At 36.0% G+C, this 24383-nt stretch overlaps 1 protein-coding gene across 1 annotated transcript in view; it reads right to left on the bottom strand.

The window, feature by feature from the left end:
- MYCBP2 (MYC binding protein 2) overlaps positions 1–24383 on the bottom strand; it is a 344646-nt gene that overhangs the window by 271544 nt on the left and 48719 nt on the right. The window contains exon 3 of the mRNA XM_044670580.1: positions 411–626. Coding sequence (XP_044526515.1) covers positions 411–626 — 216 coding nt within the window. The remainder of the gene's footprint in view (positions 1–410; positions 627–24383) is intronic.

Genomic DNA, 24383 nt, shown 5'->3' with positions numbered 1-24383 from the left:
AATGTTACCAGTGGTATTCCATACCACAAAAAAATTAAACATAGTTTATGATTAGAATCATCATTTCCAGAATATTTCAATATCTGCATCTCTACTACAATGTATTACATTTTGCTGATTGTTTTACTCAAAGAGACTATACATATCTAATTTCTGTGAAATAGTCATCTGTCTTCCCTGTTTATTCCCAGGGACCCAGCTCTTTATATGGTCTATTCTGTTAAAAGTAAAAAAGCTACCAGAAATTACGTAAGTAATTTCTAAGAAAAATAATTTCCCATAGGTTACTGATATGTCTTATCCACAGTCACATCAAGTACATAGGTGGAAGTCAACATTACTGAAATGAAATAATCATACATATCATGGTAAATCAAGAGTATTTCTGAAGGGTGGTCAAGGTTGCTTACTTTGGGAAGTTTGACAGGCGGCTCTCTGGATTCTTCTTCTTCATCACTGTCAGAGTCACCGCTCTGCACAGAACTCTTCGATGCAGCTGCCAAAGATGTTTCCTTCTTCTGCCACTCCAGAACACAATGGCGTACATTGCAGTAAACATTGAAAGCAGAGGGATTGCTATGCAGCTTGATATCTGGTATGATGACTGTATTCTCCAAGTTTTCAGACTACAATACAAAAGAGAATATTTTTCAGTTTTTACAAATGACTTCTTTTCCACTGCGATAAAAACAATATTTAAACTGTTAGCTCGTATAATACCTATAATGTGAAATTTGGTAGAGGCAGCATGAAATAGGATTGTGGTATCAAACTCAAAAATGACTCCCTGCCAACTGCACACAGACTCAGAAAACCACAAATTAACATTATGTATGTTGTACTATATTTTTATTTATTTTAACATTTCCCATTAACATTTTAGCCACAGAGGCAAATTGGACACAAGGATACAGTAGGGGATAAAATGCTACACTGGAATCAGGAAAACCTGGCTTCAAGATCTTCCTCTGACCCAGACTAGATAGGTTGAGTCTATATAGTTATCTAGCCTCTTAGTGCTCCAAATAATTCTCTAATTCCCCAAGCTTTAGGTACCAAAGTGTCGTGGCAGAGTGTTATCTCACATAAGTGAAACCAGAAACTCATCCAACAGGTAGCTACATGAATTTTATATGGTAGATTTTACAAAAATGTTTTTTTTTTCTTTCAGAAATAATGATGCATTTCTTGCTAAATAAAATGCAAGCAAATGAATAATTTAAAATATGTCTGTAATAGGCCCTTAAGTGGCTCAGTAGATAGAGAGACAGGCCTAAAGGCAGAAGGTCCTTGATTCAAATCTGACCTCAAGACATTCCCTGGCTGGGAGATCCTACTTAACCCCCATTGCCCAATTGTTACCACTCTTCTCCCTTGGAACCAATACTAAATATTGATTCTAAGACAGAAGGTAAGAGTTTTAAAGAGGAAAAATAAAAGATATGTCTATAATGTGACATTAAACATCTGTTTTGAGCACATTTTACCTAATGAACAGGCTTACTAGTTATCATATGATCTATTAATATCAGAATATCTTTAAGCACAATGTGTGTTTCCTTCAATAATTATAGCAACTGAAATGTGACAACAGAATGAAAAGATAGAGATGAACTGAAAATAAGAAAGGCCAGGAGTCAAGGGTGTTGTGGGATATGTGTATGTGGGTACACATGTGCATCTATAACCAAAATATGTCAATGACTTTCTGCTAACTCAGGCAGTCTGACTTTTACTATGACAGATACACACAAGTCTATTATGAGACCTGTATTTAAAGTCTTTCTAGGCTAGAAAGATAGACATGTATCTGTAGAAATAGAAAAAAAAAACAAAACCTGTGAAATCCAGAGGTATAAGAAAAGAAAAGCAGAGAGTATCAGAGACAAATGATATAGAACTAGAAAAAGACAAACAGAAAGAATGATCAATCCTGAATGAGGCAGAAAATATACTTTGTGTTCAACATTTTAGAAACCATAGAATCACACATTTTTAGATAGAAGGGGCCTTAAATGATGATAGATGCTGAGCACTTTGTTTCACAGATGAGGAGTCTAATGCTCAGAAAAGTTAGCAACTTGCCTAATATTAAAGTATGCAGGAGGAAAAAAGGATCAGAAACAAGGTTTCCTGGCTTCCTTTCCATAAAGACATTGGTCTTTGTAAATCATCAGTCCTGAGATCTTATTTATTGTTCCCTTTTATATATATATTCTAGAGAAGAAGTATACCAGAAACAGAAATTGGAAATGGATGATGATAAAAGTAGATAAAAACTCTCAAAAAGAGAAAGATAAGATGGCAATGTGAACTTGTCACAAGTCTTCGAAATTGGCAGATAACCCATTTTTACACTGTCCCAAAATCTCTAAAACACTTTATTTTCATGATAGCCACTCAATGGATATAAGAAATAACAAAAATATTCCCTATTATCAGAGCTCAAGTAAGAACAATAGTTGTTGTTAATCTTTTTTAACACCAGAAGGACAAAAATTTAAGAATACCTCAAAGGACCTAGCTATGTGAAAGAATGCAGCACATTTTTTAAATTCATAAATAAAATGAAGATAGGAAGATCAAAGTTTTTACTTCAAAGTAAAATTATAATATTTGTATTGACTGGTGCCCTAGAACAAGAAAAAAGAAAAAGCACTAAGTACTAAGAAATACACAAGTAGGAAACACCTAACACACTCTTGTTTTTGCAAGTCTGGAAAAGATGTTTGGGGAAAAGATATCTTGCTATAAAATATAAAATACATGGGTACAGTGGATTAGGTTATTCTGAAGGCCGGTCTATTTTCTGTGCATAGTGATGAACAGAACACCTCTTAATATGTCATGGAAAGTCACACTATAGTGTCATATGTCATAGAAAGTCATGCTTAGTTTATTGCCTGATACCAGCAAAATGTTTTATGTTAATAAAAAAGTCAATTGGACTACCATGATTATTTCACAGAACAGGACTGCCTCCATAAAATAAGCTAGATAAATGCCACAAGGTCAAGTCAGGATACTGACAAAATTGGGAAAGGGGGGGGGAGAGAAGGAGAGCTTTAGTGGGTTTTCCTTCACCAGCAGTCTTTGAAATATTATCATAATCATTCTTGTTCACAATATATCATATTTGTCCATGCCCTTAAGGCAGTTAGGTGACAGTGGATAGAGCATTGAACTCAGTGACAGATTTGAGAGACATATTTGAATTTTAATACTGGCTCATAAACTTTTACCTACATGACCCTGAGCAAGTCAATAAATCTTTGTGATAGTTTCCTCATCTATAAAATGGGAATAACAATAATCATAGGAATTGCCTCTCAAGATTTTTATGAGGATCAAATGAGATAATATTTGCAAAGTGCTTTGCAAACCTAAAGTATTATATAAATGCTAACGATGATGATGGTAAATGTCTTCCTTATCCATTCATACTTAGAAAAAGCTAGGTATTTAAAATGAAAACTGCTTCTATACATGAGTCCAATAATAAATAAGCAATCATTACTTTCTTCTATTTCATTTTCAGGACAGATATTTTTAATTTGGAAAATGTGAAAATGTTATTTTACATTTTTATTACCAATGGTTGCAATTTTTTCATAAATTGAGTCACTGTCTTTCTGGATCAGAGTATGACTATAAATTGCTTAAATGATTTTAAACCTTCAAAAACTTCCACCAAACATATTAGGTTTGCAAGGAAATTTTTGTCATAAAATGAATGTTTCATATTAATTATCAACACTAAGAAAAATGGCAATTTCTCTTTAAAGGGCTGCTTTTAAAAAATAAACTGATTATTCTTGTATAATTCACTAATACTTATAGATACAAGTGACTATAAGGTCTGCAATCTATTCAAACTGCACAAAGGACCACATTTTTAACTAATGTCTGTAAATTTGTATTTCATACTGCACATTCTAACACAATTTTTCCCCTTATATTATTTTCATAAAAAAGCCCACCAACAATGTTAAAATTGTTTCTCCTTGTGACCTTCCTTTTGATAGGCTTACAAAGTAACAAATCTGAAAAATCATCTCCAACACGCAAAAAAATGAACAAATAAACATGTAGAGAATTCTCTTTCCCACAGTATTATTCTAAGTGGAATGATTTAGATCTACTTTGCATATGATTCATCATGCACTGTTTCAACTATATTAACAGTAGTAGGTAGCAATTCTGTAAGCAATCGTTTTCAAAACAAGTAGTCCTTTTGATGAAAGAGACATAGTTTTGGGGAAAGGCTGCTTTTGGTTATTAAAGAATCTAATTTCCCCCAGAAAAAAAAAAAAGCTCATCTTGCTAATGAATTCTGCACATACTCTTTCTAGATACAGCAGGCCCAATCACATATAATAGTAAGGCCCATATTTGATAAGTAGTTCTTACAAGGAGCAGCGAGATAAAGAGCCAGGCCTAGAGCCAGGAGGTCCTAGATTCAAATCTAGCCTCAGATACTTCTTAGCTATATGGCCCTGGATAAGACACAACCCCAATTGCCTAGCCCTTACTGCTTTTATGACTTAGAAACAATTCTTAGTATGTCAGGATCTATACTATACTATCACAAGCTGTCAGCTTGCCTGGCTGGAAGGGAAAATAGATGCCTCACAACTGGGTCCACTTCTGTTCCAGCGATGATCACCGATTTCAGGAACACCGGTCAACAGCAAAATAAATTCACAAAGGTAAAGACAAGGAGCTTGAATCAGCCTGGAATGTCCACCACCCAAGTCTGATCCTTCTGCTCAAAAATTGAATTTCCCAAAGGCAGGTGTTTCTTTTGGGAGACAAATCCACTCTCCTGGGCTCTCCATTAGAGGCAGTTCACCAGCATCCAACTGCTCTCAGCCATAACAGAGTCTCTTCTTTCCTTGCCACTATTCCATCATTGGAACCTTTAGGTCTTATCTGACAGCCTGGGTGCTAATTTCACTAAATGTCTAAATTCTTAATTTTCCTCATAACAATGTACAACTGCATTCACGAGTATTCAGTTCGAATAAAATGATGTCCTAATGTAGTGATGGGCAAACTGCGGCCCGCGGGTCAGATGTGGCCCCCTGAAATGTTCTAACCAGCCCGGCAACATTATTCCTAATCTGACGAATACAATGAGTGGGATACAATACAATGAAACTTCGAAAGAGTTGCCTCAGAAACAGACTGACAGATAAGCATTTCCTTTCCTTTGGCCCCCTCTTTAAAAAGTTTGCCCATCACTGTCCTGATGTATTTCAACTTATTAGTTTCCATGCTATATACTTCCAACGCATTTGAACAATGCAAGCAGTAAACTTTCTTTTCCAGCAATAAAATATTCATGTATTCCAATGTGTACCAATGCCTCAAATTCTCCAGATTTGGGCTTCTTATTCCTACTTCTACTTAAAACTGTCTCTATTGTCTTTGCTTATACTACTACTTTTCAACTGCAAGAGAAGTTCTTTATAAAGTGGTAATGCATTTAACACAAAATGACATAGTTTTTTAAAAACCAATAAAAAAGTAAATTTAATGGCATAAAATTTCACATTATTATCTATAGTCATTAAATTATTTCAATTTTTAAAAATTGTAATTTGGGAAAATCTACTTATATTTTGTTTGGCAAAATGAAAGGGAACTGTTAAGGACAACACCTGTAATTTAATTGGCAGAAGGAACTTCCAAATGAAGAAACTTGATAAACACTTCCTCATCTAAAGTGTTGCCTTTGGCAATGAAAAGTTAAGAGACTTGGCCTGGCTTACAGGGTTAATGTATTTCATAGGCAAAACCTGAACCCTTATCTTCCAGTCACTGCTTCTAGTTATCTATCTATTATACTGTAGTGTTTTTAACTTTCACAGATAAGGTATCTTCAAGTATAGAAACTTCACATTCGAATGTGGCAAACAGTGCAATAACTCAAATCACCTGTACTCTAAGCCTATATTGCACTGGTGGCAGTTTTTAGTTCATGCATTAATTTTAATTTGATTGTTGGTGCTACAAATTTATTGTATCCAATGATCAATATGTAGAAATATAAGTAGAACAAGGGTTCCTAAAGAGGTCTGTGGATAGACTTCAGGGGAGTTATGAACTATTCTTTAGTTTTCTTCTTAGTCTACAAATTTTATTTTATATATTTCAAAACTTCATTCTGAAAAGGGGTCTATAGGGTTCACCAAACAGCCAAAGGGTCCCATAACAAAAAAAAAAAATTAAGCATCTTTTCTACTAGAAGAATCCTTCTATAAATTAATAATAAATCAATAAAATAGGCTAGGTAATCAATACATAGTAGTAAGCTACCACAGAAACTTAATGCTCTGTAAACTTTTGGAAGAAGAAATCACTATTTGACAAAAACTGCTAGGAAAACTGTAAAACAGTATGGCAGAAATTAAGCATAGACCAACAGCTCACATCATACAGCAAGTTAAAGTCAAAATGGATAACTGATCTTGAAATAAAGGTAGATACTATAAACAAATTAGGGAACACAGAACAGTTTACCTGTCAGACTTACTAAGGGAAGGATTTTTGACCAAAAAAGACAGAGAACATTACAAGAAATGAAATGGATAATTTTGATTAAAGTTTTATATAAATAAAAACAATGTTGCCAAGATTAGAAGAAGAATAAAAACCTGAGGAAAAAAACCTTTTATAGTAAATGTCTCTGACAAATGTAGAGAATGACTCATATTTGTAAAAATACAAATCATTCCCTAATCAAAGAATATGAACAGGCAATTCTAAGATGAAATTAAAACTATAGTCACATGAAAAAATGATTCAAATCACTATGGATTAGAAAATGCAAATTAAGACAATTTTGAGCTACCACCTTACACCTATCAGATTGGCTAATATGACCAAAAAGGAAAATGATAAATGTTGCAGGAAATGTTGGAAAATAGGGACACTAATACACTGTTGGTGGAACTGTGAAATGATATAACCATTCTGGAAAGCAATCTGGAACCACATCCAAAGGGCCATAAATCTATGCATACCCTTTGACCCAGCAATACCACTGTTGACCCAGCAATACCACTACTCACTCAGTCTGTATCCCAAAAACATCAAAGATAGGAGAAAATGATGTATTTATACAAAAGTGTTTATAGCAGCTCTTTTTATAGTGGCAAAGAATTGGAAACTGAGGGGATGTTACATCAATTGGGGAATGGCTAACCAAGTGTATAGCATATAGTTGTAATAGAGTATTATTGCACCATAAGAAATGAACAGGATGAGCTGAGAAAAACCTAGAAAGACTTATATGAACTGATGAAAAGTGAAATAATCAGTTACTCTATACAGCCTTGATGGTGAACCAATGGCACACAGAGCCCTCTCCATGGGCACACCTAAAGTGACCTGTCAGAGTTGGATATTAGAAAGGTAGAGGGATTGGGGTGGAGCTGCTGCCCTCCCCCTCTCCATGTACCTAAGGACATTCTTCACTTCACCCACCCCTCTGCCCAGCAGCCAATGGGAGAGCTTCCTCCTTGCCCTTTCTAGAATAAGGGGGGCTGGGGGAGTGATCACATGCTGCCTGAGGGTGTGGCGCAAGCAGCAGCCTGCTGAGTCTGCAATGAAGGTGATTCTCATGCTGTGGTTGAAGAAGAGTCAGGTGTGAGGGGAATAGCTCATAGCATAGAACATAGCTAGAGGGGAGTGGATGGCTCTAGTCTCTCTCCTCCCACGTCCACTCATCTCTCATCACCGGTCCCTCTGCCCAGCAGTCCAAGGGGAGCACTTCCTTCCCCTCTTGTCTGGAGTAAGTGGGGTAAGTTGGAGGTGCGGTCCAGCACTCCATCTCTAAAAGGTTCACCATCACTGCTAAACAGTATATAGTAACAGAAATATTGTACGATGATCAACTGTGAAGGACTAAACTATTATCAGCAATGCAAGATATAAAGATAAAGATATCAAGAGTTTCAAAATGAAAAAATGTTATCCACAGTCAAAGCAGCAACTATGGAAGCTGAATGCAGATTAAAGCATGCTATTTTTCACTTTATTTCATTCAAGAGGGTTTTTTTTTTCTTGTATGTGTGATATTCATCATCTTTCATGGCACAAGGAACATGGAAAAATGCATGATCCAAAAAAAAAAAAAAAAGACTACCACAAGCAGATTATGTACCAACATCTGCTTCAAAGGATGAAGTAGAATATTTCTACCAAAAATTGATAAGACTAAAACATTAAAGACATGTTAAAGTCAGATGACTTTAATGTAAATATGGAAATAGATGGAAATGGAAGAAATTACGTTACGAAATAAGGGTCAGACAACAGGACTAAGAAAGGCCAAAGACTTACAAAATACAAAATAAAAACCCTTAATACTTATGCACTGCTAATTTTAAAATTAAAGAATCAGTTCTTTGTCACCACAAAAAGAAATACTACAAACTTTTCTGTACCATTAGAACCTTTTCCTGTTTCTTTGAACTTTTAGAGGTACAGGCATAATGGCAGTAATTGCTATCACTGGGTGAAAGGGTATGTATAGTTTAACTTTGGGACCATAGTTCCAAATTGTGGCATATAAAATACTTTTGTTATCGTAAGAAAGAATGAAGAAGATATTTTCGGAGAAACTTGGCAAGCAGTGTGAACTGATGCAAAGTAAAGTTAGTCACTCAACTCCCAACAGATGAGTATAAACTAAAAATGCAGTTAGAGATAGTCATTTTTAGAAATGTATAATATGAGAATTTGCTGAATATTTGTTATAAGGGTTTTATTTTTCTTTTTTGTTTTACAATGAGAGAGAGAGATACAAGGGAAAGAAGATAAAATGCCTGTTAATTGAACAAAATAAAAGAATTTATTAAAAAATAAAACTTAAAAAGCAAACATCTTAATGGTCTTTCACTTGGCTCACCATCAATGTTTCCCCAACTTACTTCCTAAAACTTTATGTACCAGTTTGGCATTAAAAGGAAACATGAAGGAGGCAGCTAGGTGGCTCAATGGTTTGAGAGCCAGGCCCAGAGAAGGGAGGCCCTGGGTTCAAATCTGGCCTCAGACACTTCCTAGCTGTGTGACCCTGGGCAAGTCACTTAACCCCCATTGCCTAGCCCTTACCACTCTTCTGTCTTAGAAACAATACACAATATTGAGTCTAAGATATAAGGAAAGGGTTAAAAAGAAAGGAAACAGAAATTTCTAATATTTATTACCAAAATACTATAATTTTCTTAGTACTATATATTTCATTAGGTACATGTGGTAATATTATAAAGTAGCTTCCCAATAAATTTAAAATCAAGGCGAAAGACAGTTGTCTCTAATATCATTTGATAAAGTACTAGAAACTCTAAATATAAAATTTAGGTAAGGAAAAATAATCAAATCATAAGCACAAGCAAAGAAATGGCAAAATAAGAATTGAATTAGAAGGGCCTGCTTGTCATTTCTTACAGCACAGCAGTATTCCATCAATCACCCATTCCTCCATTGATGGACAACCCCCCCACCCATTTTCCAATTCTTTGCCTTTCAAGAAGTGAGCTAAAATTATTTTAGAACGGTTAGGCTCTTTTCCTGATTGCCTTGGGAAACAGACCTAATAGAGGTGCTGCTGGGTCAAAGGATATGTATATATATATAGCTTTATAACTTTGGGCATAATTCCAAGATTGTTCTCCAAAAGTCCACCAACAGAGTTATTATTATTTCAATTTGCATTTCTCTAATCAATAATAATTTGGAGCATTTTTTCACAAGACTACATATAGCTTTGATTTCTTCTTCTGCAAACTGCCTGTTCATTCATATCCTTTGACCTTTTATCAATTGGAGAATGACTCATAATCTTACAAATTTGACTTAGTTCTCTATATTTTTGAAGTATATGGACTTCATCTGAAAAAATGGCTATAAAATACCCCCCCAATTTTCTGCCTTCCTTCTAATCTTGGTTATATTAGTTTTATTTGACCAAAAAAATTTTAACTTAATATAATCAAAATTATCCATTCTATGTTCCAAAATACTATCTCTTATTCATTCATAAATTCTTCTCCTATCCATAAATCTGATAGGTAATTTGTTCCATGCTCCTCTGACTTACTTAAGTATCTACCTTAATGTCTAGGTCATGTATCCATTTTGACCTTGTGAATGGTAAATATTGTAAGATATTGTTCTATACCTAGTTTCTGCCAGACTGCTTTGTTTTCCCAGGAATTTTTATCAAATAGTAAGTTGTCGCAAAAGCTTAGAACTTCATGTTTTATCAAACATAAGGTTACTAAAGTCATTTACTAATTTGTATTGTATATTGATTCACCAGTCTACTTCTTAACTAGCAGTATGAGATAGTTTTGATAATAATCACTTTATAGTACAGTTTAAGATCTGGTACTACTAGATGTCTTTTTTTTTTCATTAATAACTTTGTTATTCTTGACCTTTTCTTCTTCCAAATGAACTTTACAATTTTTTTCTAGCTAAATAAAGTAATTTTTGGTAGTTTGAAATGGTACTGTATAAGTAGATTAGTTTAGATAGACTTATTATTCTTACCATATCCGCTCAGACTACCCAAGAATAAATATTTCTCCCAAACATTTAAATCCAAATTTGTTTGTATAAAAAAGTGCTTCATAATTATGTTCACATGGGCCCCAAGTTTGTCTTGGCAGGTATACTCCCAGGAATCTTATATTGTTTAAGGTTATTTTAAATGAAATATCTCTTTTTACTAAATGCTAACTAACACAATCACTATCATGGGCAGAATTATCAAAGGACAAAAGTATCTTAAAATGTAAGCCAATTCTGATTACACAAATCTATAAAGTTTTTTCACAAATAAAATCAGTGGGGGCAGCTGGGTAGCTCAGTGGATTGAGAGCCAGGCCTAGAGACAGGAGGTCCTAGGTTCAAATCCGGCCTCAGACACTTCCTAGCTGTGTGACCCTGGGCAAGTCACTTGACCCCCATTGCCTACCCTTACCACTCTTCCACCTATAAGTCAATACACAGAAGTTAAGGGTTTAAAAAAAAAAAAAAAGAACAAATAAAATCAGTGCATCTAGAAATAGAAGACAAATTGCCAAATGAGTAAAAAACATCTTTTCATCAAAAAGCCCTGATAAAATTTTAATATCTAAGATATACAGATGTCCCCAAAGTCTAGGTGTAGTCTTAAGCTTTAATAGCTTAATTTAATATCTTCCAAAGTACAAATATTATACTTATGAAAAAATTTCAAAGCTTAATTATTTGAATTTCTTTAATACTGAGTTTTGTGAATTCTGAATAATAAGATTTAATTTTAACAAGCCACAATACCCTGTCATTATGCATTTTGCATCTAATGGTTTTGGGATAACAACTTCTTTATCAGATGAGTAAAGGAGATCCTCTTGCTTGGACATCTCAGCCACCTGATCTACCTTCATCAGACATTCCTCTGTGGAATCACATCAAAACTGTCAAGACTGCATCGACCTATTTCTTTGACTTCAAGCCCAGAATTATAAATGCAACATTTTTACAAAGTTTGAAAATTTACTAGAGAGGTGTATGCCACAAAAAATAGCTATGCTGAATTTCAATTAAGAAATATATCTTCTTAAAATTGTAAATATTTTTTCAAATGTTTTATAAGTTTATAGAATAGAGTTATAAAGTTATCAAAAAATTTTAAATGGAGTACTACTTTTGGGATGTCCTTTATAGAAAATTGATAAAAATATATAAGATCAAGACCCATTCACTAATAAATATGTATTTTTCCACATGAAATTAAGTTTTCAAAAGAAAAAATGCAAACTACTAGCAACCATGGAACAATGTTGAAAGAAAAGAAAACTAAAACTCTGAGATTTTAGCTCATACCCTCTGAAGTTATATGATAAAAAAAAATAACAAAATTAGTCATTGTTAATGAGGACTTAGGAAGACAGGCACACTGATATCCTGCTGGTAGAGCCCTGAATCAGAACTAGAGGAAGAGGGGAAGGGATAAACACTTACTGTCTAATATATGCCACACACTAATGCTAAGATTTTTACAACTATTATCAAATTTGATCCTACAATCAGATCCAACAGTTCTATTGTTGTGAGGAAGATTAGGTAGTTATTGATTAAGAATTAAGGTTGACCAAGCAGGAAGGAGCTGGAGCTGGAAATTCTAAGATAGAATGAAGGAGCAGGAAGAAGTGCCTTGTGCCCTGAGAGAGGACTCCATTAGTGGTGGGCAAAAACTGTTGCCAGCCTGGGAGATCTCAGAGCAAAGGACACCCTGCTTCCTAATTTTCCCCTGGGATCCTGTGTGGTGGTGGCATCCAGCAAAGAGTCAAGATCTACAGTGCTGTGCCAAGGGAAGAGGAGAAGTTTGAGATCTGGTGGACAGCGTTTCAAGCAAACCCTCCCTACTTGGTACCTGAGACTACCTTGACTCTTGGCATCCAGAGATCATCAGTGGATTGCAGTGAGAATCCCAAAGCCACATCAGCCCCTAGCTGTGCTGCTCAAGTCTGGAAGGTCCAGACTGAGGCAGTCACTCAGTGACTCCATTATAGCTCCTTGGGCCCTGTCTGTTTAGATCACTAAATTACTGTAGAAATAAGTCCTCCCCTTTCCCTGTGGGTTTTGTCATTAGATTTATGGTTTTAGAGTAGACATCCCTATCCCACCTTTTAGTTGTTCATAATTAAAACCAGTTATATCCTGTTACCTTGTCTGTTGGATTCAAAGCCTCTGGCCTAGGGTGACAATTGGTCAACTGTCCCTTTGTCAGCTAGGAGCAGCTTGGCTGTTCTGATCTCCATCCAGGTCTAGTCTCTCATAAACCCCAGTGTGTGTACCCACAAATCACTTAGTTTTATTATAATATCCCTGGTGTCTCCATTACCCTTACTTATCTTTTCTACACTATAAAACAATTTGTAATCATTTGAGAAAAAATTATATCTGTTAACCTCTGTAAAACTTAATATAAGGCCATCTCCCCAAAGGTTATCAAAGACAGAACAGTTTTATGCATAGCAAAATATTCAAAACAGCATTTTTGAGGTAAAATAGCAATCAATAATCATTGTATAGGTTCTTATTTAGCACCTGCTATATGCCAAGGCACTGTACTGGGAACTGAAGATATCATTACAAAGAATGAAACAATCCCTAGTGTTATAGGAAATTTATAGATAGGGCTTATTAGGTAGTATAAGAGCAGACCCAGCAAAATGTGGCAGAAGCTGGACATTCCAAATTTGGAATTATTGGCAGGTACCAGTGCACAGTGATGGTAAAAGCTGAGGGTTTTGCCCTGGAGGAGTGAGAAGTGGAACTGGAGTTTTGGGCTACTGTTCAGCTAGCCTGTGGACTTATTCTGGGAATCTTGGACATTGGAGTTAACTTTGAATTCACGGAGAGATCTTCAATCAAGATACTAGGTTGAGATTAGGTGCTTTACTGCATTGGTGGACAACACAGTAAACCCTATACTCCCTAGCCTTCATTTGGATTAATTTGCTGAGTTCCTGAAGGGTTTCCTGAGATCTGATTCATCCTGATACCATCCTGAGAAGTGCTCCTTGTAAGTCCCACCTTTCCCTGCCTTAATAGCCCGGCCTATGCTGGCTGCTTTATAATTAGTGTTAGTGAAGTGATCACCCCTATCCAATATTCTAATGGTTGGCCCATAGACTTAATTTGGCAATTGATTCTCTCACCTCCCTTCATACCTTTGATAATTATTAAAAACCCTTTTGATAACTTCCTTGACTTCTCCTTCCCCGTCTATAAGAACCCCCTGATAATTTTAACCGTTTCCCTGACTGTGTTTTGGTTTCTGTTACTTATTTTCCCAGCTAAGTTTGAAAGTTTGTCACCTCTCCTAAGTCAGCTGTGGGCTACTTTTAACCCAGCTGTCCTGGTGTTTCCCCTTATACTTCTCTGTCTATTCCCTTCTTCCCCAAGTCACTTATTTCATTTACTTATTTCGCCAGTCATAAGGAGTAACAATATAGACCTGATCTGGCCTTGGACACTTCCTATGTGACCCCAGACAAGTCACATAACCCCCAATGCCTAGCCATCATCACTCTTCTGCCTTGGAACCAATACAATGGTACCTTGATACACAAGCACCTTAAGTCACGAGCAATTTGAGATAGGAACAGTCTTGATCGGAATTTTTTGCTTTCAGTCACAAGCGGATATTTGAATCATGAGCTTCTACCACCCTCCACTAGATAGCCTGCTGAACATTCAGTTTCACAAGTTACACAAGACTGTATCGTTTAGTTCAGTGTTTATCTGGCCTTGCATGCATCTATATTAAATTGCTTTTGCTTTCTTCTTTATTTTTGTCTTTATTATCAGTATTTTTGGCAAATTTCTTAACTTTTAGCCATGAGTCCTGACAACGGAGGAATTGAAGGAGTTACAGGAGCAGCAGCATATGGAGGTGTTGCAGGAAATTTGTGGGGAGTAAGCCAAGGTGGATGAGGTAATAATCAGTATAAGTGAGATTAAGAAAATGTTGAAGGTTTGGGAAAAAATTAAACAATCTATTGAAAAGACACACCAAGAAAAAGTTGCAAAAGGTCATGCATTAGAGCTGTGTGAAACACTTGTTTCACACATTATGAAAACGTTCTAAAAGGGAGGAAGAAACAAATTTCCATGGAAAGGTTTTGTTGAAACGGCCTCTAAGTGAAATCGAGGAAAGTGTGACGAAACAGCCAAAATTCAATGAAGAAAATGATGATTGGTTAAAAAAAAAGCAATTAAGTTTAGCAATAAAGTTACATATCACAAGTAATGTGTAAAGTCAATTTTGCATTTAAATATAACAGTGATTCCCAAAGTTGGCGCTACTGCTGCCTGGTGAGTGCTGCGGCAATCCAGGGGTGTGGTGATGGCCACACTTTTTTTTTTGTATTACATTCTATTCTGAGTTCAATAAATAGTTCCATAATTTCCAGGGGGAGCTAAGTAATATTTTTTCTGGAAAGGGGGTGGTAGGCCAAAAAAGTTTGGGAACCACTGAAATATAGTGTTGTGTGTGTAAAGAGTGAGTTATGCTAAGCATAAAATAAAAACCTTCTCTGCCAGCATCTTCTCCTAACCTTGAAGGGAAATAACATTTCCCAAGCAAGTTTATTTCTTTACACTCTTTTATTATCTATAAATATATTTATTTCTTATTTATAAAGTACATTTTATTTAAAAGCATATATGTAAAACAAAAAATTCATGTGGTTTTTTGGGGGGCCAGAATGGATTAATTGCATTTCCATTCATTTAAAATGGGGAAAATCAATTTGACACATGAGCAAAGTTACAAGCTTGACCACTGAATGAATTAAGCTCATGTGTCAAAGCACCATTGTACTTAGTAATGAGTCTAAGATGGAAGCTAAGAGGTTTTTTTTCTTTTTTAAAGGCAGGAGACAAAAAGGGCACATATAAGTATATTCTGTATAAGTGTACAAAAGGTAATTTTCATAGGGAAGTAACTGGCAATTGGGGAAATCAGATAACAACTGTAACAATCTAGGACTCCACCAACTGAGGAATGGCTAAACAAATTGTGGTATGTAAGTATGGAAAGGTGGAGTCAAGATGGTAGAGCAGGAGACATACAGAGAATTCTTCCACCCCCAAAATCCCCCAAATGTATATAAAAATGCATCAAACTGAATTCTGATCAGGAAATCTAAGAAAAAGTCACAGTAGGTCATCTCCCCGGCCCAGGTCAGCATAGGGAGATATGGACACTGTAGCCTATTAGAGGTCTGGGGCCAAAGGGGATGGAGTCAGAATAGAAGCTCATAGAGTGGTCTAGGGTCTGAAAGGGGACCATGCCTATACACTGTAATAAGATGAGATCTTAGACCCAAGCTTAAGTACCAAGATCTCATGATGGGTGTAGGAACAGATGTCAAAATGGAAGCTTTGAGACATTACACAATTCTGGGGCACACTGAAAAGGCAGTGTGAATCCACTAGTGGTATTCTAGGAGTGAGGAGTGATTCTGAGGCTTAGTCTGTGTACCAAGTAAGGATTAAGTTCAGAAACAACTGACTGCTGTATTTGGTGTGTCAGGAGCAGAGCAGGATCTCACTTCCAGCTGCTATTCCAATAACCAGGACAGGTATCACAGACCAAAGGGAAGCCTATATAGTTCTATCACTCTGAACCAGCAGAGCAGAACTGTCCAGTTTGCTGGTAGTGATTGAGTTTAAGAGCAATCTACTATTGCTCAATCCCAAACCCATACACAAAACTAGGAAAGCTCAGACCCAGTGAGATGGCGATCGCCCTTTGCCCTATATCAAACTACTTTGGCAACACAGAAAACATGCAGATCCTCAAAATAAGCTGTTCTAAAAGCATGAATTAATACAATACTCAATGTCCTAAGAAAGAAGTAAGAGGGCTAGTCTTTCACAAAGCCCAATCATAACAAAAAGTCTAAAGTCAGGTAGATGGGAAGAATGAGTTAAAAAAAAAAAGAATCCCACTATAAAAAGCTATTATAGTGACAAAGATGCCTTAGACACAAACCTAGAAGAAAAGAATGACCTCAAAACATCTATAATAAAGCTTCAAAGAAGAATATAGCTTGGGTACAAATTCAACTAGAAATTCTGGAAGAGATGAAACAGGGATATCATTTTGTTTTGTTTTAATAAACATGCAAGCACTAGAGGAAAAAATTGGAAAAGAGATGACAGCATTGGAAGAAAGAACTGAAAAGGAAACGAACAAATTTGCACAAGAGATACAAAACTTTGCCTGAGCAAAAAAATCAGCAGAAAATTAGAACATAACAAATAAAAGCAATGACTCCATGAGAAAATAAATCAAGAGAAGAAAAAAAGAAGAAAATGTAAGGTATATAATAGCAAAATCAACTCACCTAGAAAGAAGATTGAAGGGGGAAAATATAGACTATCTAAAAGTCATAAACACCACACCACACCACACCACACCACACCACACACACACACACACACACACACACACACACACACACACACTACATATTTGAAGAAATCCTAAAAGAAAATGAGCAGAATGGAAATGGGAAGAATCTACTCGCCACTTCCCGAAAAGAAATACCAAAATGGAAAATTCTGGGAACCACAGTTCCCAGCCTAAATCCAGCACTTCCAGGTAAAAGAAAAAATACTGCTAGTAGTTAGAAATAAAGAATTCAAGCACCGAGGAGGAACAGTCAGAATTTAGCAACTACCACTCTAAAGAAGAGCTTGGAACATGGTATTTGTGAAGGCAGAGCACATAGGCTTAGAGGTAAGAATAATTTGCCCAGAAAAAAAACTGAGTATAACACAGAATACACACACACACACACACACACACACACACTCTCTAGAGGACTTTTAAGACATTAGTGAAAAAACAAAACAACAGAAAAACAGAAACATTGTAGTCCAAACATATGAATGAAGAGAAACATAAAAAGCTCTATTTGAGTTTGCAAAGGACTAGAATCTGAGGCAATATCATCAACTGAGGAATGGCTGAATGAGTTTTGTGAGGAAATGTGACAAAATGTGCTTTAAGAAATGATTTTTTTTTTAAAAAGGATGGTTTCAGAGAAACATGAGTGGAACAGATGCAGAGTGAGTAAACAGAAAGAAGATTACATTTTTTTTTAAACCCTTGTACTTCGGTGTATTGTCTCATAGGTGGAAGATTGGTAAGGGTGGGCAATGGGGGTCAAGTGACTTGCCCAGGGTCACACAGCTGGGAAGTGGCTGAGGCCGGGTTTGAACCTAGGACCTCCCGTCTCTAGGCCTGACTCTCACTCCACTGAGCTACCCAGCTGCCCCAAGATTACATTTTTATACAATGGCAACAATATAACAAAGACAAGCAACTTTTAAATCTTAGAAACTCTAATCAGTGTAATGACCACCCATTATTACAAAGGACTAATCATGAAATCCTTTGCACAGCTCTTAAGAAATCAAGGAGAATGACTTGAGAATGCAGAATTAAAGCCTGGTAACCAAAAGGATTGCATTTATAATCCTAGGTTTGATGCTTTCCAAAGAATATCACAATACATATACATACATACACGTGTGAATTTTTATATATACGTATATATAAACATACACACATCATATTAAACTTATCCTTTTGGACATGATCAATGAAGAAATTTGTTTTCCTTGACTATACATGCTTTTAATATGGATTTTGTTTTTCTTTCATTCTCAGTTGAGAAAGGGGTGAGATAGGAAGGCAGTTCTTCACTCATTGAAAAAAGTGTGTGGGAGGGGTTCCCACCAATAATTAATATGAAGAATTCTGGAAAACTTTAAAAGATTTATTTCAAGTACTAAAAGCAAAATAAGCAGTGTTAAGGAAACATACATAATGATTACAACAATGTAAAGAAAAAGACTACTGAAAAAAATCAGTATTTAGAAAAATGAAATAAAAACCTATCCAGACTTTAGAAGACTAAAGAAGAAACATACATTCTTCCTCTTGGCATTCAGATGCAAAAAAAGGCAGTCAGATACTATATTGGTTTATTTTACTTAACTGAACTTTTTTATACTACTAAAGTAAGTAAAACTGCATTCTTTTATAGTAAGAAAAGAGTCAATTGAAGAAATGCTCATGGAAAGTGACAATACGTTTACATGTCTCTTTTTGCAAGCATTTATTATGTTTTCCTTCCACTAGAGCAAAGTTAGGTAGACAGAAGACCAAGAGTTGGATAGATCTGAGTTTAAATACAACCCATACACTTGCAGTCTGTGTGGCCCTGGGCAAGTCACTTTATCTCTGCTTCAACTTCCTCAACTCTAAAATAGGGATAATAATATCAACTACCTCACAGGTTGTTGTAAAGATTGAAAGGGAGATTTATCAAACAGTTAGCATGCTGCCTGGCACATAAGACACTTAAAAATGCTTATTTTCTCCTTCCTTCCCTTCTTTCCAGTGCTCCTCTGAATTGAACAATGAAAAATAAAACCCTCATTAAAAATATATGTAGAGTTCCGGATAAGATGGTGGCAGAGAAAGGAACAGCATTGCTTGATCTCTCCTAACGGAAGCATACGGGACTCCTCAAGGGGACATAAAAATAAATCCAGACGAACGAAGGGACCCCACAACAGGGTTCAGCATTGAAGGTAGGTGGAATCGGGGCATTTCCAAGCTATAAAGGAGTGAAACAGCCCCTCCCCCACCCCCCACACTACATACAACTGAGAGAACAGCCCACAAGAGTGAAAGCAGGTTTGGGGCACCCATTAAGTCACTGGAAGCTCCAGGGCTTGTTCCTGAGAGCAGCAAGACTTAGGACCCCAAGAGGCTAAAGAATGCCCACGGACTTTCCTAAGCGTCTGCACGGGTGAAGGCAGTGCCCTAGGCAAGGACAAGGATCTCGAGGGCAGGCTTGGACCGTGAGTGGGGACCCTGTGCAGACTAGAGCTCAGCTATGGAAGCAGCACCGAGACTGCTGAAGGAGCCTCGGGCAGAGGGGCAGACCAGGGACAACCAGGAGGCTCAACCCTGAGAACAACGGGACCTGAGACCTCGGGAGCCTAGACAGACCCTGAGTGTGACGATAAAGCACAGAAGGCGCTGGGCTAACAACAATGGCAAGCCAAAATCGGGAACCCCAGAAGAGAAAGATTATCAAGAAGAATTCTGGAACACTTGACAACTTTTACACAGAGAAAATCCAGACAACAGAGGGGAACAAACAAGAAATCATATCCAAACCTTCCCAAAATAATGAAAACTGGTCACAAGCTATTGAAGAGTTCAAATCTGAGATGATGAAAAAGATGGAGACCTGGCAAAAAAATAACAGTTTAAAAGGCAGAATTTCACAATTGGAAAGTGAGGCACGTCAACTGAAGACCAGGAATGACCAGATTGAAAAGGAAAACAAAAAGATTATAACCGAAAACCAGTCCCTAAAGGCTAGAATTGAGCAATTAGAAGCTAATGATCTCTCAAGACAGCAAGAACAAATAAAACAAAGTCAAAAGACTGATAAAATAGAAGGAAACATGAAATATCTCAATGAGAAAGTGACAGATCAAGAAAAGAGGGCTAGAAGAGACAATATGAGAATCATTCGTCTTCCAAAAAAACAGAAATTAATAGAAACTTGGACTCCAGACTAAAAGAAATTATTCAGCAAAATTGCCCTGAAGTTCTACAACAAGAGGGCAATATAGACATTGAAAGGATCCATAGATCACCCTCTACACTAGACCAAGAAAGGACAACCCCCAGGAATATAATAGCCAAATTCAAGAGCTTCCAAGTAAAAGAAAAAATCTTACAAGAAGCCAGAAAGAGACAATTCAAATATCAAGGAGCACCAATCAGGATCACACAGGATCTGGCAGCCTCCATGCTAAAAGACCACAAGGCATGGAATATGATATTCAGAAAGGCAAGAGAGCTGGGCCTTCAACCACGGATCAACTACCCATCAAAACTGAGTATATACTTCCAGGGGAAAGTGTGGGCATTCAACAAGATAGAAGACTTGAGTATTTGCACAGAAAAGACCAGGGCTAAATGGAAAGTTTGATATCCAACCACAAAAATCAAGAGAAACATGAAAAGGTAAATAAGAAACAGAGGGGAAAGAAAGAAAACACATAATTTTTTAAATTTGACTCTTTAAGGGCTTCAATAAGATCTAATTATCTGTATTCCTATGTGGAGAAATGCTATGTATAATTCTCTGTAGTGAACTCTATTATAGTATTCACTATCATAGCAATCAGAAGAATAATTCATAGGGAGAGGACAGGATACTAAATGGTCTAAGATGACATGGGGGGTGGGAAAGAATGGGGTGAATAGTAGGGGACACCAAGAGAAACTTGAGTAAATAAGAAAAATAGGATACTTTATTACACACAAAGAGGGCATGGGAAGAGGAGGGGAAAAATACTATTATAAGAAGGAGAGGAAGAGAGCATTAAGAGGTAATATTTAAACCTTACTCTCAGGGTAATCAACCCAGAGAGGGAAGAGTAGCTATATTATCCATTGGGATAAAAAACTCTATCTAACTCTACTGAGAAAGTCAGAAGGGATAAACCAAGGGGAGCAGGGGAGTGGGGAGGTCAAAAGAGGGAGAGGAGAAGAAGGGGGAGGGAATTCATTAGGCCTTTAAAAATAAAAAGAGGGGAATAACAAGGGAGGGGGTAGAAAGGGAAGCTAATCAAGGAAGGGGGATAAGGGATCCCGGCTCAAAGCAAACCACTGGTTTAAAAGAAAATAGTGTAAGAAGAAGGGGTGGGTCTAGGGGAGGATACAAAAATGTCAGTGAATGCACAACTTATAATTATAACTCTGAATGTGAATGGGATGAACTCGCTCATAAAACGGAAGCAAATAGCAGAGTGGATTAGAAACCAAAATCCTACCATATGTTGTCTACAAGAAACACATATGAGGCGGGTGGACATACACAAGTTTAAGGTTAAGGGCTTGAGCAAAATCTTTTGGGCATCAAATGAGAAAAAGGCAGGAGTGTCTATTATGATTCCTGACAAAGCCAAAGTAAAAATAGATATGATTAAAAAAGACAGGGAAGTTCATTACATCCTGATTAAAGGCAGTATAAACAATGAGGAAATAACACTGCTCAATATGTATGCACCAAGTGGCATAGCATCCAAATTCATAAAGGAGAAACTGGCAGAGCTCAAGAAGGAAATAGATAGTAAAACCATAATAGTGGGAGATCTAAATATTCCTCTTTCAGATCTAGATAAATCAAACCAAAAAATAAATAAGAAAGAGGTAAGAGAGGTGAATGAAGTCCTAGAAAAATTAGATTTAATAGATATGTGGAGAAAAATAAATAGGGACAAAAAGGAATACACCTTCTTTTCAGCTGCACATGGTACATTCACAAAGACTGACCATGTAATAGGGCATAGAAACATTGCAAACAAATGCAAAAGAGCAGAAATAATAAATGTAACCTTCTCAGATCATAATGCAATAAAAATAATAATTAGTAAGGGCACCTGGACAGGCAAATCAAAAACCAATTGGAAATTAAACAATATGATTCTCCAAAACCAGTTAGTCAAAGAAGAAATCATAGAAACAATCAACAATTTCACTGAAGAGAATGACAATGATGAGACATCCTACCAAACTATGTGGGATGCAGCTAAGGCAGTACTTAGGGGCAAATTTATATCCTTGAGTGCATATATTAACAAATTAAGGAGGGCAGAGATTAATGAATTGGGCATGCAACTCAAAAAACTAGAAAGCGAGCAAATTAAAAATGCCCAGATGAAAACTAAATTAGAAATATTAAAAATTAAGGGAGAAATTAATAAAATCAAAAGTAAAAGAACTATTGAATTGATAAATAAGACTAGAAGCTGGTATTTTGAAAAAACAGATAAAATAGACAAAGTACTGGTCAATCTAATTTAAAAAAAGGAAAGAAGAAAACCAAATTGATAGTATCAAAGATGAAAAGGGAGACTTCACCTCTAATGAAGGGGAAATTAAGGCAATCATTAAAAACTATTTCACCCAATTATATGGCAACAAATATAACAATTTAGGAGATATGGATGAATATTTACAAAAATATAAATTGCCTAGATTAACAGCAGAAGAAATAGAATACCTAAATAATCCCATATCAGAAATAGAAATTGAACAAGCCATCAAAGAACTCCCTAAGAAAAAATCGCCAGGCCCTGATGGTTTCACAAGTGAATTCTATCAGATATTCAAAGAGCAACTAATCCCAATACTATACAAATTATTTGATATTATAAGCAAAGAAGGAGTCCTACCAAATTTCTTTTATGACACAAATATGGTACTGATTCCAAAGCCAGGGAGATCAAAAACAGAGAAAGAAAACTATAGACCAATCTCCCTAATGAACATAGATACAAAAATCCTAACTAGAATACTAGCAAAGAGACTCCAGCAAGTAATTAAGAAGATCATCCACCATGATCAGGTGGGATTTATACCAGGAATGCAAAGATGGTTCAACATTAGGAAAACCATCCACATAATTGACCATATCAACAGTCTAACAAACAAAAATCACATGATTATCTCAATAGATGCTGAAAAAGCCTTTGACAAAATACAGCACCCATTCCTATTGAAAACACTGAAAAGTATAGGAATAGAAGGACCTTTCCTAAAAATAATAAACAGTATATATCTAAACCATCAACAAGCATTATATGCAATGGGGATAAATTAGAAGCCTTCCCAATAAGATCAGGAGTGAAACAAGGATGCCCATTATCCCCTCTACTATTCAACATAGTACTAGAAACACTAGCAGTAACAATTAGAGAAGAAAAAGAAATTGAAGGTATCAAAATAAGCAATGAGAAGACTAAGCTATCACTCTTTGCAGATGATATGATGGTCTACCTAAAAAATCCTAGAGAATCAACTAAGAAGCTTGTAGAAATAATCAACAACTTTAGGAAAGTTGCAGGATACAAATATATGCACATAAATCATCAGCATTTCTATATATTTCCAACACATCACAGTAGTAAGAGGTAGAAAGAGAAACACCATTTAAAATCACACTAGACAATATAAAATACTTAGGAATCTATCTACCAAAACAAACACAGCAATTATACGAAAACAACTACAAAACACTTTCCAAACAAATAAAACTGGATCTCAACAATTGGGAAGCCATTGATTGCTCATGAGTAGGACAAGCTAACATAATAAAAATGAACATTCTACCCAAATTAATTTACCTCTTTAGCGCCATACCTATCAAATTACCAAAAAACTTCTTTACTGAATTAGGAAAAACTATAACAAATTTCATTTGGAATAACAAAAGATCAAGAATATCAAAGGAAATAATGAAAAAAATGTGAAGGAAGGGGGCCTAGCAGTACCAGATATTAAACTATACTATAAAGCAGCAGTCATCAAAACAATATGTTACTGGCTAAGAGATAGAAGGGAGGATCAGTGGAATAGACTTGGGGTAAATGACATCAGCAAGACAGTGTATGATAAACCCAAAGAGCCCAACTTTTGGGACATGAATCCACTATTTGACAAAAACTGCTGGGAAATTTGGAAAACAATATGGGAGAGATTAGGTCTAGATCAACATCTCACACCCTACACCAAGATAAATTCAGAATGGGTGAATGACTTGAATATAAAGAGGGAAACTATTAATAAGTTAAGTGAACACAAAATAGTATACCTGTCAGATCTCTGGGAAAGGAAAGATTTTAAAACCAAGCAAGAGTTAGAGAAAATTACAAAATGTAAATTAAATGGTTTTGATTATATTAAGCTAAAAAGCTTTTGTATA

Source organism: Gracilinanus agilis, chromosome 3 (genome assembly GCF_016433145.1).
Source record: "Gracilinanus agilis isolate LMUSP501 chromosome 3, AgileGrace, whole genome shotgun sequence".
Taxonomy (NCBI): domain Eukaryota; kingdom Metazoa; phylum Chordata; class Mammalia; order Didelphimorphia; family Didelphidae; genus Gracilinanus; species Gracilinanus agilis.
The sequence above is the reverse complement of the archived record's forward strand: the minus strand, read 5'-3'. Positions and strand labels throughout refer to the sequence as shown.